This window comes from Brachionichthys hirsutus, chromosome 11 (assembly GCF_040956055.1).
Source record: "Brachionichthys hirsutus isolate HB-005 chromosome 11, CSIRO-AGI_Bhir_v1, whole genome shotgun sequence".
NCBI lineage: Eukaryota > Metazoa > Chordata > Actinopteri > Lophiiformes > Brachionichthyidae > Brachionichthys > Brachionichthys hirsutus.
The window spans coordinates 9,196,222-9,213,612 of record NC_090907.1 but is presented as its reverse complement, the minus strand read 5'-3'; the positions used below and the strand labels follow the sequence as shown (position 1 = coordinate 9,213,612).

Sequence of the window (17,391 nt, the reverse complement as noted above, 5' to 3'; positions counted from 1 at the left end):
TGGGTAAATGAAAGGCCGTGGCCGTCATCCTCCGCGCTGAAGTCTACAATGATTAGGTATTTCATCTATTGCAGTATTACAGTACATTTGGTTTGTTGAGTGGAATAAAAAAAAGAAAAAAGAGAAGGTCATACTTTTCCCTTTTGAAGAATAAAATGCATGTTCATCAGTATAATTCTTTAGGTCAGAGTCAAAGACTTTGGAATTCCTCACATTGGTGAGCTATGCCTTCCACAAAACAGACAAATCGGTGTTTGTCCATCTGCATAGGGTTCAATTCTCTTCTTTCAATTAAGAGGAGCATTCAAAAGTTTCAAGACATCGGGGCCTTCAATGTCAGCCAGAAGAACGTGTTTGAGCCTCCGTTGAGATGGTCATTGATGGTAGGAGTGTGGGCGGGCAGGAGAACCTGGCCCAGAGGCGAGTCGATGGATGGGGGAGTTGCTGGGGGACATGCGAGGGCTCAGCTCTCCTGTTTGAAGGCGCCACAGAAGCTCCTCATTATTGCGACTCAGTCGCTTTTTCTCATTGCTCTCCTTTTCCACGTGCACCTGTAGGTTGGCGTTCTCTGCAGAGAGTTGTCTGAGAAAGTAAGGACAGACAAAATTAAAACAGAAATAGTGTGCATTAGTTCTGCCATGGGCACTCAATGGGTAGGCAATACTGGTCTGTAGAAGAGTTCCGACATAGAGTCTCTCTCTCTCTCTCTCTCTCTCACCTAGACACAGCTACATTCTTGTCGATCCTTTCCTTTAGATCCTCATTCTGCTGCTGTAACACTTGCAGTCTCTCCTCCAGGTAAACATTCTTTTCAGCCTGCTCAAAAACACACACACACACAAAAAAGCACACAACATTAAATTCTTCAAATGATGTATAAAAGTGAAACAGGCATTTTAGTGGTAGTTCCGCCAACATAATACATTTTGTCACTGAACAAAATCAGAAAGTTGAAGCCTACTATTTTCTCCAGTTCTGAGATCCTCATCTCCTGTTGATGAATTTGTTGATTCTTCATTTCCAGAACTTCTTTCAGACTCCTCAGGTCCTTCTCAATGTGTTTATATGGCGCCAAAGCATCCTGACACCAGAAGATAACGTTAGTGAAAGCCAGTGTAAGTCTTTAAAATCTAAATCTAAATGCAGAATAGGAAGATTTTGTTTGCTTGATTCTATCCAGCTACGATCACCAAAGAAGTCAAGATAATATTGTGGATCGTATCTCCCAGCTCTTACCACTATCTGCTCATCGGTGCTCCTGCGCAAAGCTTCTTCAAAGCGTTTGGCTCGGTCTCTTAGGCTACGGTTCTGAAAAGTTAGTGTGTCCACCTGATCCTGACGAACCGGACAGTTATTAACTTGTTACATCATCACTAGGCGCAAAATATATCACGCTGTGTATCTTTAAATATAAATGCTTTTGAGGAGAACCGGTTACCTGCAGCGACAGCCGGACCTTCTCAAACTCTTCTTCCAGGGATTTTGTCTGTTGTTCATGGGCCATTTTCAAATCTGAAACAAATTCTATAAGTATTTTTCTTGATCTGCAGACGGGTGAGTGCAAATTCTTACTCTTCACAGTTCTGGCATGCTCCTCCTGCAGAGTGGCCAGTGTGTCATTGTGAGTCATCTCCATCTCCATCAAGGAAGTCTCATGGCTCTCTCTCATGTCTTCAATCTGTGGAGAATAACAATCATAAAAACAGGTTTTTACACCCAATCAGTCACATTATCACTACACTGACAGGCAAATTGAGGAATATTGATTGTCTCATGGCAGTGGCACCTTACAGTGGTGGGATATAGCCTCAACCAGTTGGCTTGTAGCCAGGCTTCATCAAAACACACCTGCTCTTGTTGCTTGAACGTCAGCTCCTCCAGCTCACTTTGCTGTTGGGCCTGCAGGCTCTCGGTCTCAGCCATGTGTCGGGCCTTCAGTCGCTCCTCCAGCGCTCCAAGCTCCCTCTGCTGCTGAGCCCGCAAGCCCTGCAGCGCAGCCTGAAAACGGCGCTCCAGTTCCTGCTTCTCCTGCTGCAGTTGCTCCCAGTGTGCCACACTGAAAGCTGGAGCACAACGTGGAGCTACAGTGTGCTTCACTCCATCCATATTTTTCTTTTTTAGGCTGCTTTAAAGTGTGATATAGTTAGACAGCATTTTTGCAGTATCTGGTATATCTTATCTCATGTCTTGTGGTAGTACACGGTATAATACTTGAGGCGATGGAGAAAGCAGGGACTCCTTGGCTGCTCTGTTCCCTGCGGTGGATTATCTGTCCCACTGTGTCCCACTTACCCACTTCATCCCTGATTTTGGCGAGCTCCAGGGACAGTTCCCTCTCCTTCACAATGGCATTCTCACTCTGTAATACAAACACACATATTGCAGTAAACACTTTGGAATTTTACAAAACAATTTTCAGCTCTCGGGGTACAACCGTAGTGCAACTGAAACACAATGGCGTCCCTCGAATAGTTTGTCCACTATATTAAGGGTTTAGATGACAAGATTGTTTATCGAACCTTTATTTTACCAGCCAACGACTGGACAGGAAGGACTTCTCATTTAAAATGACAACCTGATTTTATTTGTAGTTTCTTCTACTTCAAGTGCTTGGTCTGATAAAGTAGTTACAGACAGCTTAACAACCTCAATGTGAAAGAACTTGGGCCATGACTTCCTTCTAACAGCTCAACTAAACATTGCTAAAAACAATCAGAGTGTCATTAGCAACAATTTTAGTTTTGTCGCCGAGGATTCACTCTTGAATAATCAAGAATCAGGATACGCGTTTTGAAACGCCAGTGAAATCTGCATTTCTGTCCGATAGAGACACGGCAGGCAAAAACTTTAGTTTTTCATAAAGGTTACATTCTGAGCTTCTTGCAGACTGCTAGAATGAAAATGTCCACACAACACATTTTGATGTTTATGTTGTTCGATTTCTGTTTTGGCTGTTCCATTGCATTATCTATTAGTTACAGCTTTTACCCTATTCCACTACAGTTTTATCATTTTAATGCAGCACCAGCTTCAACTACATGACAACAACCCACCCACAGAACATCTAGTAAACTAACTACTAAAGACTCTGCTAATGTGAAAACATCTTAGGTACAAATAAAGAACCCAAATTGTCCTATTGACTGGAATGGAAAAAAAAAACCTGAAAGTTAATTGTCATGCAATTCAGTGATTCAGGAACGTGTAACGCCGGATTCATTTCATTTGGAAGCTGTGCAAGTTTTGATGTTTACATTTTCTTCTGTTTAGTTTGCAGGTTAACCCAGGGGTGGGCAAACTTTTTGACTCGCGGGCCACAATAGGTTCTAAAAATTTGACAGAGGGGCCGGACCAAGAACAGATGGATGGAGTATTTGTGTGAACTAATATAAATGACACATGAAAGCTATCGCATTAAAGGATTTGGCCTTTTACAGGCAGCATTACAGGGAAAAGGTCAAATGAATGAGGTTTAATTATAATACAATTTTATTTAATGATATAATTTGGATAAGTTTGGCGGGCCGCATTAAAAAGACCAACGGGCCGCATATGGCCCCCGGGCCTGGGTTTGCCCATGTCTGGGTTAACCTGTTGCTTGCATAGATTCTCTTTGTTGCAATCAGAAATGCGTGCAGCGCTTTTTGTTTTTCACTGCTAGAATTTGCCATCAGTGTATCTTTCAGATGATGATGATGATGAATATATTTATTAGATAGAATGTTAGAGTACAAGTACAGTCACACAGTAGCATGTATTACAGTACAAATAACGTCAAACATCCGGTCTAAGAGGAGCATTTCAAAAAAGCCCTTGCGGGCTTGTTTCCGTTGAAAGTCCTTCGTACATAAGCCTGGATAAAGAAATCTACAGGTGTGGCAACAAGCAAGCAATCATAAATTCCTCACAGCAGGTGTCAGACATACTTTTTGAGGAAAATGTCATGGTATACAACATTTGCACGGCCATTCTCCTCCCTGCACCGCCGATTCTTCATGGCATTACACCCGCTGGTCGAATTCTACTTACAGAGGCGAAAAACTCCAGACAGAAAGAAACCAATACCGTTGGGCAGCTATGCCCGCCGTGACGAAGTACAGATTACAAAGCAGTCGATGCATGACGCAAAGACAGAGAGACACAAATCAGGCGACATATATATGAGATGTTATACAGTCTGTCTCCGCAGCAATAATGTCATCCTCTTAGAGGCTTTACTTCATTGTCTTTAGGGAGAGAAGCTTGTGGCCTCATGAGAGATGAAGGATAGTCAGACGCTTCTTTCTATTCTCCTTCTCTGCTCCTACTAATATATTCACCCATTCCATCTTTACTAGGAACTCCAGGGAGTCATGTGACATGCATACTAATGTTCTGTCTGATATTGGGTAAAAAAAACAACTTACAGTGGTACCTCAGCTTACGAATTTAATCCGTTCCGGGACTAACCTCGTAACGTGAAAACTTCGTAAGTCGAGACGCATTTTGAATGTAAATGCACTAATCCGTTCCAAGCCCCGCAAAAGTATTGTAACGGTTCATGTTTTAGGAGTGTTCATTATTCCTACGCTGCAGAGAGTCCGCAAAGGCATCCAGGGAGGAGGGGCGGTGTGTGTGTGTGGGTGCCGCGGGGAGGAGGAGGGGAACGGGAGAGCTGCGGGAGCTACGCAGCTCTCCCGTTCTCCTCCTCCTCCTCGCGGCACCCACACACACAGAGAGTTACCCGTCGTGTGCCTATTCCAGCGTCCGACGGACGCTACATTATGATATTTTTTAAAAATATTAATCTACCTGTTAGCTGTTACTTTTTGTCCTCTTTGTTTACTGGTCCTTTGCGGTGTTTTCTGCCTCGCGTTTCTTGAAAAACTGATCCGATGACGTCTGCTTTTGCCGGCTTTTGACAATCCGTCGGAAATGTGCGAGGCAGACGTCATCATAATGAGCAATAGCCCGACTTGTCAACACTTTTTCCGGGTGACACGAGGGGGACACGAATAGCATGCTGAGATACACGCATACGCAACGGGTTGCCAGGCAGATGGCAGAGCAGCTACAAGTTTGTTTACGTTCGGTGAACTCTGGGAGCGGCGAATAGCGCTATTCGCCGCTCCCAGAGTTCACCTCGTATCCTGAAATGCTTCCGTAACAAGAGGCAATATTTTCCCATTCAGAAACTTCGTAACCTGAAAATTTCGGATGTAGGGACATTCGTAAGTCGAGGTACCACTGTACTCCATTTCATCAGATACACTGTTGATTATTAAGGAATATTTGATCAACTGGTAAGACTATAAGAAAACACACATCACAATTAAAAGTAGAGTTTGGGGGGGGGGGGGATTGTTTTACCGACATTCTACAAGCAAACATATAACAAAAGTATGTATCATGTAATCAGACCAGTTTCATTGTGACTGTAAACATATTCCAGTGAGCAACGTTTTGTCCTGAAGAGAAACACTCCACCAAAAAAATACAAGAAAAATCATACAAGAAGCTGCCACTCTATCAGGAAAACTGAACACGGGATTTCTCGGTGATGAGACGTTCTGGAACATCCAGGTAAACATGAGAATAATGCATCAATAATACACCCTATGAGGATTCCCTCCTATACTGTTAGTGTTGTGTTAACACCCAGAAGTATACTTTGTAAACATAAAATAAGGACCGAGGGTACATGGGGGGGAGAAGAAGCATCACAGCGGTGATATCAGGTTACATAATGTTCCGACACTCTAAGAGAGGAGAAAGATGAAGAATGCGACAAACAGGCCTTCTTTGACTCAGCACAATCCGTCACAGCATCTAATCAAAAGCTACAATCTCTACTAGCACAGTTGTGTGGAAACAAATTGGTATAATGCTCACATACACAGCCCCCCCCCCCCCCCCAATCCGCAGAACACACACATGCGCACCACCACACGCACGCAAAGAAAACATCCGTGCTGCCTGCAGAAGATAATGCCTTTACCGTGATGTCCGGACAGTGCAGAGGGAGGAAACGGAGCCTACAGCAGCAATGGGCCACACTAGGCTAGCGGACAGCAGCATCCCTGAGCTGACTGAGGAGGCAGCGGAGAAACACGGCAGCATGAGAAAGATGTAGCAAAAACTAAACGAGGGTGAGGGAACCAGGGAAATGGAGGAGAAGGGAGGAGAGACGAGCAGACCAGAACCTCACCTCGTTTCCTGGTCTGCGACCGGCGTTTATCAACGTTGGAACAAAGACTGCCAGCGAGCTCGGCCTGCCCTCCCGTTAAACCCCCACCCACACGCCCTGAATCACATTAACACACACACACACACACACACACATGTGTGGGCTTTTGCAGCCGGAGAGGATGCTCTACTTCTCAGCCCAGGGAAGATACCAACATGCAGGCAAAATCAGAAGATAATATTCACGCCAGAGCTTCAACTGTAGCGACGGTGTTGATGTTGACACTTTGAACGCTGTGCAATTTTTAATGTTTTCATCTAATTTAGCTCAATTAACATTACAGTATAACTCCTAATATCATCTGCTCCTGTATTCTCTATTTATCTACAGTTGGTCATATATTTAACCTAAAAAAAAACCTCTGTGTCAGACTACAAGGTAGAAGGAGGCGCAGCATAGCTGCAGCTAACAGCGTGTTAGAACCATCTAATTTTTGAAGACACATCTACCACATTTCCACCTGCGTCTGACAATCAGTCTCACTCAGAGCACATCCAATTCCAGACAGGCAGCTCTAATCTCATTGATCATGTTCCACTGTAGAGCAGCGCCCGTGGGCGGGGTGGGGGCAATGGATGAGATGCAAGCGGAGGACCCACAAAGGGGCAGGACACAAAGTCAATATTCAAAAGCAGATCAGAGAGTTTGCACCACGAGAAGCTGATAATGGTTATTCTGACATCACTGGCGATTGATTACCTCACTGAAATTGGAGAATACCCATGAGAGACATCAAGTGAAATACACATTTACTGTGTTTCGATTACAGCAAATACCAAAACAGAACCTCCATCAAATGCAAAAGGCAATGCATTAGATATACACACACACACACACAGTTTTACTGACCTGCCCCTTCAGATCGAGCTTTTAGCAACATGATAAAAAAAAAATCAAGAGACTGGTGAACAAAGTAATGCTGACAACAAAAAGCCGGATGCTGCGTCTGTCAGATGGGACACTGGGCTCATCACACTTTGTAGTTGCATTCTGAAGACTGTAACAGGTTCGCCTTTGTAGCTTTAACAGCAAGTCTGTGTTTATTAGCCTTAAAGTCAGCTAAAAGAATGATAACATTAGCATGATGGATGCATTTCATTTAGATAACAGTGTTTAAATCTTTTTGTATGACACTATATGTATAAATATATTGTCGACCTTTCCCAAAGCATTCTGTTGTGTTTTTAGATCCAAGTTCCACCTTTAGTGAGACGCTGTTCCTCAACAAATACATCACAAATTAAAGCAGGAAATGCTTTGGGATTGATGTTTGATAAATTTTTCTATAAAGTTGTCAGCGCTGCCTCACCTCTACACCTTACAGAGAAACTGATGTGATGTTTGTAACCAGACAGACCCTCTGAAATGCTGAAGCCTACCTTGTGGCAGAAGTGCTGGGTGGTGATGCTGAAAACATCCAGGCACAAGGAGGCCTTCTTCAACTGGGCCTGAAGGCTCTGCAGCTGCAGGGACTGCTGCTCACAGCGCTCCCGAAGCTGCTGAATCCGAACCCGGTCCAGTTCCTGAGCCCTCTCAGTCTGGACGGCGCTGTGGACCGCAGCTGACTGGCCAAAAACTGCAGAAAAAGACACCATAGCACAATCTGGACAGTGCTAGTCACAAATTGATCACACGTTTGCACCAGCAAAAGCTACAAACTGTATAGACTTGATGATCGAACTGGGTGAAATGGCATAATTCAAATAACTAAACAACAAACAACCACTTTAATGAAACAGAATTTTGTCTTTCTGGATTCTGAGAAAAGGCTCTGACCCAGCAGAATTACTACCAGAGGAGCTTGTAGCCTGTTGTTATGGCAACAGCAGGCAAGTGTGACGGAGAGAGAGAAAGAGAGAGCGGTTGTACATTTTTAAAGAGGTTGAAGGAAGAGGCTGCTCGTTTCCACACTCAACACACCATATCAGATGTACATCGCATGTGTGCCTGTGGCTACATGCACACGCGTGAGATGTTTGGGACTCACCAGGGGACTGTGGCTTGGGGGGTACCACTGCAAATCTTTTAGGAGAAGACTTTGGTGGCATCACAGCTTCTATTCCTTTTTGCATCTCCCTCTTGGAGGCTAAGGGACGTAAGGGATGTCAATAGGCTTTATGAGATACACACAAAGTCTTCCACATCTGGTTTTGGAAATACAATACAAGTAAGAATGTAATTAGAGGCTGAAAGTAACATTTGAGGTTCAATTTAATTAATCAGGTGCGTATCACAGTTTTATGGTATTTTACTTTCCTTTACTGGACAAATAGCAGAAAAACATTTTAAAAACAAAATGTGTTTTTTGGACCATGAAACCATAATTTGGGACCTTTAAAATCATCCTACAGTCCAGAAACATGCAAAAAAGAAAATTGGGTACACTGTAGAACAACGCCCAACAGATGGCGCTGTAGCTCCATGTCAACACACAAGCTTTGCTGCAGTGCTGACTCACATGCAACCTGTGACTTTGGCTCTGGTTTTTTGGCCTATAATTAGTCATGACTACTGACTAGCTCCATGCTATTCACGCTGTTCGAGGATACCTGAAAGGGTACCTGTCTATAACAATTATAGAGTTATATTGTAGAGTTTACTTGAAATTGTCAAAGTAGCTTTTCCATTATATTTTCACATTTAAAACAAAAACATGGGGAAAGAAATATGAAGACCACGTGTCATGGTTGAAATAGTAAAATGTTAAATTTCTTACAGGGACTAAAAGTCAATTTTAAACTAAAACAAATTGACAGTGTTATATTTAGACAGAATTACATGCAGATAAACCTCTAAGTGCTTTTCCTCTCCAATTATTTTTATGAATGATCTAATCCAGGTCAGACATTTACAACCACAATCCCCTCATCTCTGCCGACCCGACAGCGTTGAGGACAATCTAATTTTGTACCAAGTAGGAAAACGAGACAAGTGTAACACCCTGTTTTTGCTTTTGGGTCAGCAGCATCTGTGACTGCTAGAAAATAGATAGATGCATGAATCCAATCCGGAAGGTGTGAAGGTGCAGCTCTTACAGGGCAGAACGTTTCCACTGACTCTTATCAGTTGCCATGAGTTGAGTGCTGACAGAAATGTTGGTGTACTTTCCAAAGCTGTGCCGTGTTGACACACACATGCCAGACCAAGAGTCCCATTGGTGACCTTCAAGTGGAAGACGGGTGTTGTTTCAGGGGAAACTTGAGGTCACACACACACACACACACACACAGCGAGCAAAATTACCACGTGGGGAGCTGCGCTGCGGCGGCAGACTGCGACGATGCAAGCTGGGGGCGTTGGGAGGTTGGGACCAGCTCTGGGTTTGGGAAGCTTCACTGGGGGGCCCTGGGGCTTTGTGGAATGTCTCATCGCTGCCACTGCCAGGATCTGCAGAGCGGGACAGATGTTAGACAACAGATAAGTGTCTGTCCTTGTTACTTCATGTGGCAGGTCCGTGACTGACCAGTCGCCCTTCCAGATCATCGACCAGCCTTTTGGAACTCCGTGACGAAAGGGAGTGTGTGAGGAAAGCAGAATTGATATGGCACTGGCACCTGCTTTCAGTCACTCCACATCTCCATTTGTTTTCTCTTGTTTGCTGTTTGTTGATCGCCTGAATCTCATGTGTTACTGTGCAATGAAACAAAATGTAATCTAAAAACACCAAAGGCATTTGATCCAGGATAATAAATATGCTACTTGGTATATTGAGCTCTTGATAGTGAATTTTTCACATTGGCACTTGTTCGTGATGATCAAAGCTTTAATTTGATTTGAAGGAGGTGGGTGGGGGTGGGGGGGGCTATATAGGTTGTAATTAATCATTGTATTCCCATTTTTCATATTTTCCTCACTGCATAAATACATTACACGCAGTGTAAACGCATTTCCTCACTTAGTTTCAAAGGTTAGAGGGGATCGTGGACTCTTTCATTGGTCCGCCTGTGTCCTCCGGTGCTTTAAGGATCCAGCCTCAGCACCATCACTACCCTGGAGGGAATGTTTTTCTGAAGAAATTCACTGATGGTGTCAGAATTCTGCAAGCATCTTAATTATTTAGGATATAATTTATGGTGCTGAGGGTTCCTATGTGATTCATAGACAAACTGCAGCCGCAGCGATGAGCCATCCGGCAGAGAAAGATAATGAAGATGAAATATTCCCTCTAAATGAAGGAAGAAGCTGGAAGTGCTATACATTTTCATTAATGCTTTGCTTTTTAAATTCAGTTCGGACGACCTTGCTGGATTCCAGCACTAAAAAGACACCCGAGCAAAGCAGACTCCATATCTACCCTTATAAAATATTCAGCTCCGTAACCAGCAAAAGTCCTGAAACACACCGCACCTATACTCCATCTACGTTACGGTAACACTCGGGACTATTCAGGAAGTTGAATTACATTATGATTGTTCTGAGAGGAGAGGAGGGGGGGCTGGAGGAGGTGTCTGGAGGACCCTGCTCGGATTGTTGCCTCCGTGACCTGGCCCTGGAGGGGCGGAGGAAGATGGACGGAAGTTAAAAACAATTGCTCAGCACAGTGGTAAGCGCTGTTGCCTCACAGCAAGAATATCAACATGCGGCCTTCTGTAAGGTGTGTGTATGTTCTCCATGTGTCGTCTGCGAGGGTTCTCTCCGGGTTCTCCAGCTTCATTCCACCACCAAAAACTTGCAAGTTCGATGAATTGGGTACACTAAATTAGGTGCGAGTGTCTGTGTTAATAATTGTCTGTCGATGTGTGGCCCTGCGATGAACTGGCGGCTTGTCCAGGGTGTACCCCAGCGGTTCAGAGGATGAAAGAATGAATGTTCTGAGACTGAATTAAGGTGACAGAAATCTCACCTGAAACAAACAAACAAAAACAAGAACAAGCACAGCTCCTGCTGGACATGACAGGGATGGTGGGGGGGTGAGCCACAGGAAAAGGAGCCGAAAATCCGTCACCGACCACAAAGACTTCTGACGTGTAGCTCTTAGAACCGATTCACACAGCAAAAAGCTGGATTATGACGTAAACCATTGATTTATTTCTGGAATAAATTCATAAAAGCCGTAACTGGCAGCTTCTCAGCTAGTTTGGACAAATTCTACATCCAGTCAAAGATAATCATCTTGAATTCCATTGATTTCTCTGAGTGAATGACGCTTTGCGAATCTGATCAAAAGCTACAATGAAGGCGGCACGCACACCTACTTGTGATAGATGAGTGGATGTTTCTATAGTAACAAAGGACAGCAGGGGCAGCAGCCAGTAGTACTGACAGGGAAACGTAGAGACAATAAAACATGCACGTGGAATATAAATTAATCCAACAGACTAGTTTCTGCAGTCTCTTAAGTTTAAGCGGTAAAAACCCCATGACCCTATAACGCATATGAAAGGTGTGGCGAGAGACTGACTCACACTGAGAAGGTTGGATGTTGGATGCAGACAAGACACTGGAGCTCCGGACGAAGCCGTAAGCAGCCAGACGAGCAGCTGGCAGGGTGCAGAAGCCTGGAGGCCGGAGGCCGGACTGGCCTGGTTTGAGCTGGAGGCTCTTGTTGGTGGTCTCTGTGCCTCGCTCTCCTAAATGGGAAAATAAAACAGAAATAAAACAGAAAGTGATCATTTTCTACTCCTGATGAAAAAGGCAATATATGAAAACAAATGATTGTGATTTCATGGTTATTCTAAACGTGATGTTAGTGACACATTCTAAATGTGACAACAGAGGAATGCAAAATCGCACCTGTAAACAGGGCTATATTGGAAGTGACACAGGTGAGCTGGATCGCCCTGATGACCCAGATCCAGCCATCGGGCAGCCTGAGTTACGCTTAGATGCATTACAGCATCAACAATATTACGACATCAGATCGAGAACACTTCAGTCATTGCATTACCAGCTTTCAAAACTATTGTGTTCTGTTTTTAGTAACGTAACGTAGTAAGTATGATTTTTAAAGTACATCTTAAAACCTATATTTAATAAATGGGATCACGGTTTGAAAGTTGTGGCAAAAATAACTTTGTTTTAGTGTGTAAATGAATCCTAACCCAAATACATTTTTTTTTAGTTTGATTCTTTTATAATTCTGTCTTATATCTATCTCTATTATGTCGCTCGCTAGCTCGTCGGCTCACCGTCTTACCTGCAGTCTCCTGGAAGCCTTGTGCTGAGACTCCGCGCGTCTGTGCATTAAGCCTCGGAGCTGACCTCTGCCCAGGTTGCTGAACTTTCGTCTTGGCTGCAGGCTGCCTCGTGACGGCCCCTAACCCCAGCTGAGGCCTTAGAGCTCTGGGCGAGGGGTAGCCACTCCCTACCTCCTGGGAGACCTGTCGGTGAAACACATGATCAGTACAGTCAGTCATGATCATCATAGTAAAGATGGGAATGGGAATTAGAAATGATATGATATAAATATAATATAGTAATAGAATTGTTCTTCTTCATAGTACATATGTGCATTTGGACCTTTATTGTTACTTTCATCGTTAGCTGAGACCTTGAGTTTCTTGAGATTTAGGTGGTCATAAAAGCCTCATATATAACTGAAATGTTCATTCTTGTGGCTTTTAATCGACTGTTGCTATTTTCCTCTTCTTTAGCTGCAACTGCCAATGACGTGAAGTTGTGACATGATTGGATCAAATCAAAAAGTCTACTTCTCACCTCTTGAAGATAATTCTTCGGCATATCCTCGTGAAAACTGTCTGACTTCCCACCAAGCCTTGGAGGGCTGCTTGAAAGTATCACCCCGGCTACAGCCATGACCGGAGGATAGTAGTCTGCCTTCTGCATCTCTTGTCGGTATTTGTCCAACAGTAGGTTGGAGGAGCAAAGCACCGGGGTGGCTTTAGGGTGAGGACCAGCCTTCAGATCTCTATGAGCTGCTGGACTACAGTAAGAGGACACTTTCATTGGGAGTGTTGAAGTATCAGGTGAGGCATCTGAAAAGTGTGGTTTTGCTTGAGGAGTCTTTCGAACATAGGTGATGATTTTTGGACGGACATTTTTAGGCTTCTGTGGAGGCGAAGATCTCCTGGGTTCAGGATCTTTCTGTTGAGGTATTACAGGTTTCGGGATGGCGCTGCTCAAACCTGTCTTACCTGGCAGTTTGACTGTTTGACTACGCTCCAAGCTCAGTGCCCTGATGCCCTGGACCTTGGCAGGAGAACCAGGCGGCCGTCTCTTGGGAGAACAGGAAGTCGTTTTAGAGGAAGAAGGTGTTGCTGGTCGGCTAGGGCTTCCCCATGGTTTCCTCCTCTCTAGACTTGAAGAGCCGGTGGTGATAGTATTCTCAAAGGAGCCTTGCTTCTTTACTGTGTTATCAAAGGAGAGCTGCTTCTTTAAAGTATTCTCAAATGACGGCTGCTTGTTTAAAGTCTTGTCAAAAGAGTTTTGTTTTTTCAAAGAGTTTTCGAATGAAGTGTGTTTGGCTTTGGATTCAATCAACGACCGAGTCCCCTTTGTGTCTGTTTTGAGTGGGCTGCAGTTCACAACGTCTTGTGTGCTTTGGGAAATGTTCATGTTACTTTCGTCTTGTGATTTGTTTGTGGTGGGTAATCCCTTGTGCTCTGTACTTCCCTTTCGGTCACAATCCTGCTCTGAAATGGAATTGCCTGTAGTATTTCTCTTGTTATTGTTCTTTCTGTGCTCATCATTGACATCCTCAGACAGAACAACTCCATTGCTCATTTGTTCCTGTGCTACCACATTCTCTGAGTGAACAGCGGAATTCGTGTTCATGTCCACATCTTTCTGGTTTATGGGGATATTTTTGGAATTTGGACGGTGCTCAGTGTTTTGGAGAGCCTTGGCTCTCTCACTGGTAGTATTGCAAGTTAGGGAAACCAGAGTTGGGTCTTCTGATATGGACGAGTAAGGTCCAGAAGCAATGTGCCAGGAGTCTGTGGTTTGGGTACCTCCAGCATTATCCATCACAATGTTTGACATGTTAGACAGACAGGACACAAAGACGTCTGTTTCTGAGCTTAACTCAGTCCTGGAGGCCTCTTTACTCTCTGAGACATGAGAGGCACTGGCTTCCTTCTTATGGTTATCATGCAAAATAGATTTGCTTTCTTCTTTGCTCTTAGTAAGGACTGTCTGTCCTGCCGTAGATTTGTTACATAATGAAGGCTGTTCTTGAAGATCATCGCGGTTTGCAAGGTCAACAAAGTCCTCTCCATCTTCCACAAGGTAAGCTTCTAACTCCTGACACTCCAACATCTCAAACTCCGCCAGGTCCGGGTCGTCACACTGGGAGTCTGTGCCCCATATAATGATTTTGTCCTGCTCTGCTGTTTCAGCCATAGGCTCCAACTCCGTGCCAGTGTCACCCGTCCTCCCGCCATCCTCCATCCGGATTTCGTTGGCATTTGCATCATCATTAGCCAAAACCCCTTCTTGTTGATTATTGTTCTGTTTATTAAAGGTCTGTCCCGGCTCACACATTTTGGAGATGGCTCTTTTACAACTCACCCAGGAGTAATTTAAAAATCAATCATCCATGGCGTCAATGATGGAAAATTTGGCCTACCCACCAAAGTGGCACATTAGAGGCCAATGACGAAATGTAACATTGTCTTCCATTACTTAAGTAATCTGGATATTGAGTATCATGTCTACTTTGAAGGATAGTTCTTCATCACAGCAGGTGATCTTATGTGACCTGCATGCAAACAGAAGAACAGACAAAAAGATGAGCAAAATGAATGACAATTGAAGAATTTAACAGGTTAAAGACTCATAAATCAAAGAGGAACCTGGAGGAACTACTGACACAGGTTTCTCATAGCATTCTTTGAAAAGCACAGATTTATTCTCTTCTGTTGTTAATAAAGATGCTAAAAAGATATTTAAGGTCCATTTTGAATTAAAACCTCCATAGCTTGTCATTAACATAATACATGTAGTCTGACCATCATTAAGCTGTATGAAAAACACACACATTTACAAAGTTTACACAACGTAAAACACTGGCAATATGTGAACTGGGCACTTGTTATGCCTTCTGAACTATTGTTTTTTTTTCAGGTCAGCAGTGAAGAACAGAGTACGGGTTTCAACTACAACTTCTTCAAAGGCGCATGGAGAGGGGAAAAAAGGTCTAAAGAGTTAAAAGCTCCAGGAACACATGGAGTGACATGAAGAACTTTAGTAACAGGCCAGTGTGTTTTTGCATGAGGCCTTCAACAGGGTCGCTGACTTTCAACAGCTTCAAGCATGGCTACCAGTGGATCATCTGTTGGCACGTCTCACACCCATCAGCAAATTACTAAGCTTTAATTGACCAACTCATCTCGTTGATCACCATTTATATGTCCTCTGATGTACATTATTTCATGTACAACAGGAAATAACATCTCACCCCCACATTATGAAGATTAAACTGTTGAGTGAAGACAGATTATAGCCCGTCACATTGTTAAAGGCCACATGTTGAGTACAATTATAGTTAGGCTGGGACTGCTGGGGGGGGGGGCATCGAGTACATTGATGCTGTCTCAGCACCTGCACTGCAGAGCAGAGACCAACGAATCGGATTCTGTTACCCTGCCTCTCCACAAAGTCTCTCATAAAACGGAATAGACTTCGCTCATCCGCATGAAGCCATCCATTCCCCCAGGATTAGGAAACAACCAATGAAGCTCTGATGAAAATCTTTCACGTGCAGTACATGCCTGGCAACAGCAGACACATTGTATAATAATAATGTCTTACTTCAGGATTGAAGCGACAGTCTGCTTACGGTATTCTTTCTGCTGCAGCCACGACTGCTTCCAAATCCATCACAATGCAATAAAGACCAGTGGACAAGCACAGCAATGCAGAGCATGATTAGCTTTTCATCCCTGGAGAGGATGAAGGAAACGTCAAGGATGTAAGAAACAACTGGCGGACATCGGTGTTAATTTATCTGACACCACTTTAATTGTGGACTTTAAACTAATGCACTAAACACCATGATCTCTCAGAAGCTCACACGTCCTCATTTTTGGGAGTTTAAAAACCATTACATGTTCATTTCTTTTCTTCTTTTTTTTAATCGCCCTGACCTACTTGAGTTAATAATTCATGCTCCACAGTTTTTTTTCCCCTTCCAGGTGAAATAAAAGCATTGCAGAGACATTTTAATACATTTTACCCTCTTTCTACTAAAAGAAATCATCTGGGGCGCTGAGCATACAGCTCAGGTAACAAAGAGCAAGGAATGCCTGATGTGATATTCTTTACTTCCTTCCTTCACCCCATTTCCACCCACATTACACATACTGATGCACCGTGCATGCGTGCTGTCGGTGAGCTGGGCTCTTTCCTGCATTGGGCTTGTCACTTCCATCCCTTGTTTTTTTTTTACAGTCCCTCTTTCTTCATCTCTGAAGGTTTACCTGCTACGGCAACCGCTGGTAATGTTCCTGCCATGACACCACCATGGCAAGAAGGAGGTTGGGCAAATTTACCCCCCCGAACAATATGCTTCCCTGAAGATGCTCCCCCCCTCTTGTTCAGTAACTCACCCCACCACCTGCCTCCTGATATGCAGCATTATGGCAAGAAATTCATCAGGGGCCCGGAGTGAATCTGTGCAGAACAGTAATAATGTTTGCGAGTGTGTGCGGTCTCTAAAATATACGTTTTCCCTCAGTGCAGCAGTTTTAGGAGCCATGCATCGAAAGCAGAACACATATTAAGACTGTATTCATCCACAGAGATTATTTAAATCTTTGACTGGATTCCTCATGAAATATTGAGGATGAAAATGGAAGCTGCAGCCTGCCTCTGAGTTTAACGCTTCAGTGGCCCCGACTTCTTTGTGTAACCAACCAAAGCTCGGGAAAGATCTTCTGTAAAATGGAACAGGAGCTGAAATTTGTGCCTCCAAAGCCTGCAAGTAGTGCAGGCGTGTGATGCTGCGAAGCAACATGCACATTTCAAATGCACCTAATATAAACACGTTTACCTTTAAGTGAGGGAAAAGGCCTCTCCGAAGCTCAATACACATCTTACATAATACTGTATTAAAAAATAAAACAACCCTTAAGGTTAACTGACTAAACCCTGACACGCACTCACACTATTACTGACGTCAGCCCATTCAGGTTGTGCTCCTTGTTTTAAAGCTCTAGATGTAAATGCATTGATTCGCATGAAACACAGCATGATCGTAGGTGCTG

The 17,391-nt window shown here is 43.8% G+C and overlaps 1 protein-coding gene across 1 annotated transcript; it reads right to left on the bottom strand.

Annotated features, from left to right (window-relative positions):
- Positions 1–374: 374 nt before the first annotated feature.
- Positions 375–14,668, bottom strand: mtus2b (microtubule associated tumor suppressor candidate 2b). Its single transcript, XM_068745779.1, has 14 exons — positions 12,884–14,668; positions 12,363–12,546; positions 11,632–11,796; positions 9,470–9,613; positions 8,214–8,312; positions 7,606–7,802; positions 2,293–2,359; positions 1,849–2,063; positions 1,573–1,678; positions 1,439–1,512; positions 1,237–1,335; positions 962–1,081; positions 719–819; positions 375–582 (listed from the first exon to the last, which is right to left on the bottom strand). Exons 1-14 carry the CDS (start codon positions 14,666–14,668, stop codon positions 375–377), a joined length of 3,564 nt encoding a protein of 1,187 aa, XP_068601880.1.
- Between the last annotated feature and the right edge of the window lie 2,723 nt (positions 14,669–17,391).

Coding starts and splice junctions, on each gene's coding strand:
- mtus2b (XM_068745779.1), bottom strand. CDS start 14,668: ATGTGTGAGCCGGGACAGACCTTTAATAAACAGAACAATAATCAACAA. Junction 9,614..11,631: donor CAACATCCAACCTTCTCAGT/GTGAGTCAGTCT, acceptor CCCGCTCTGCAG/ATCCTGGCAGTGGCAGCGAT. Junction 2,360..7,605: donor CCCAGCACTTCTGCCACAAG/GTAGGCTTCAGC, acceptor TTTGTATTACAG/AGTGAGAATGCCATTGTGAA.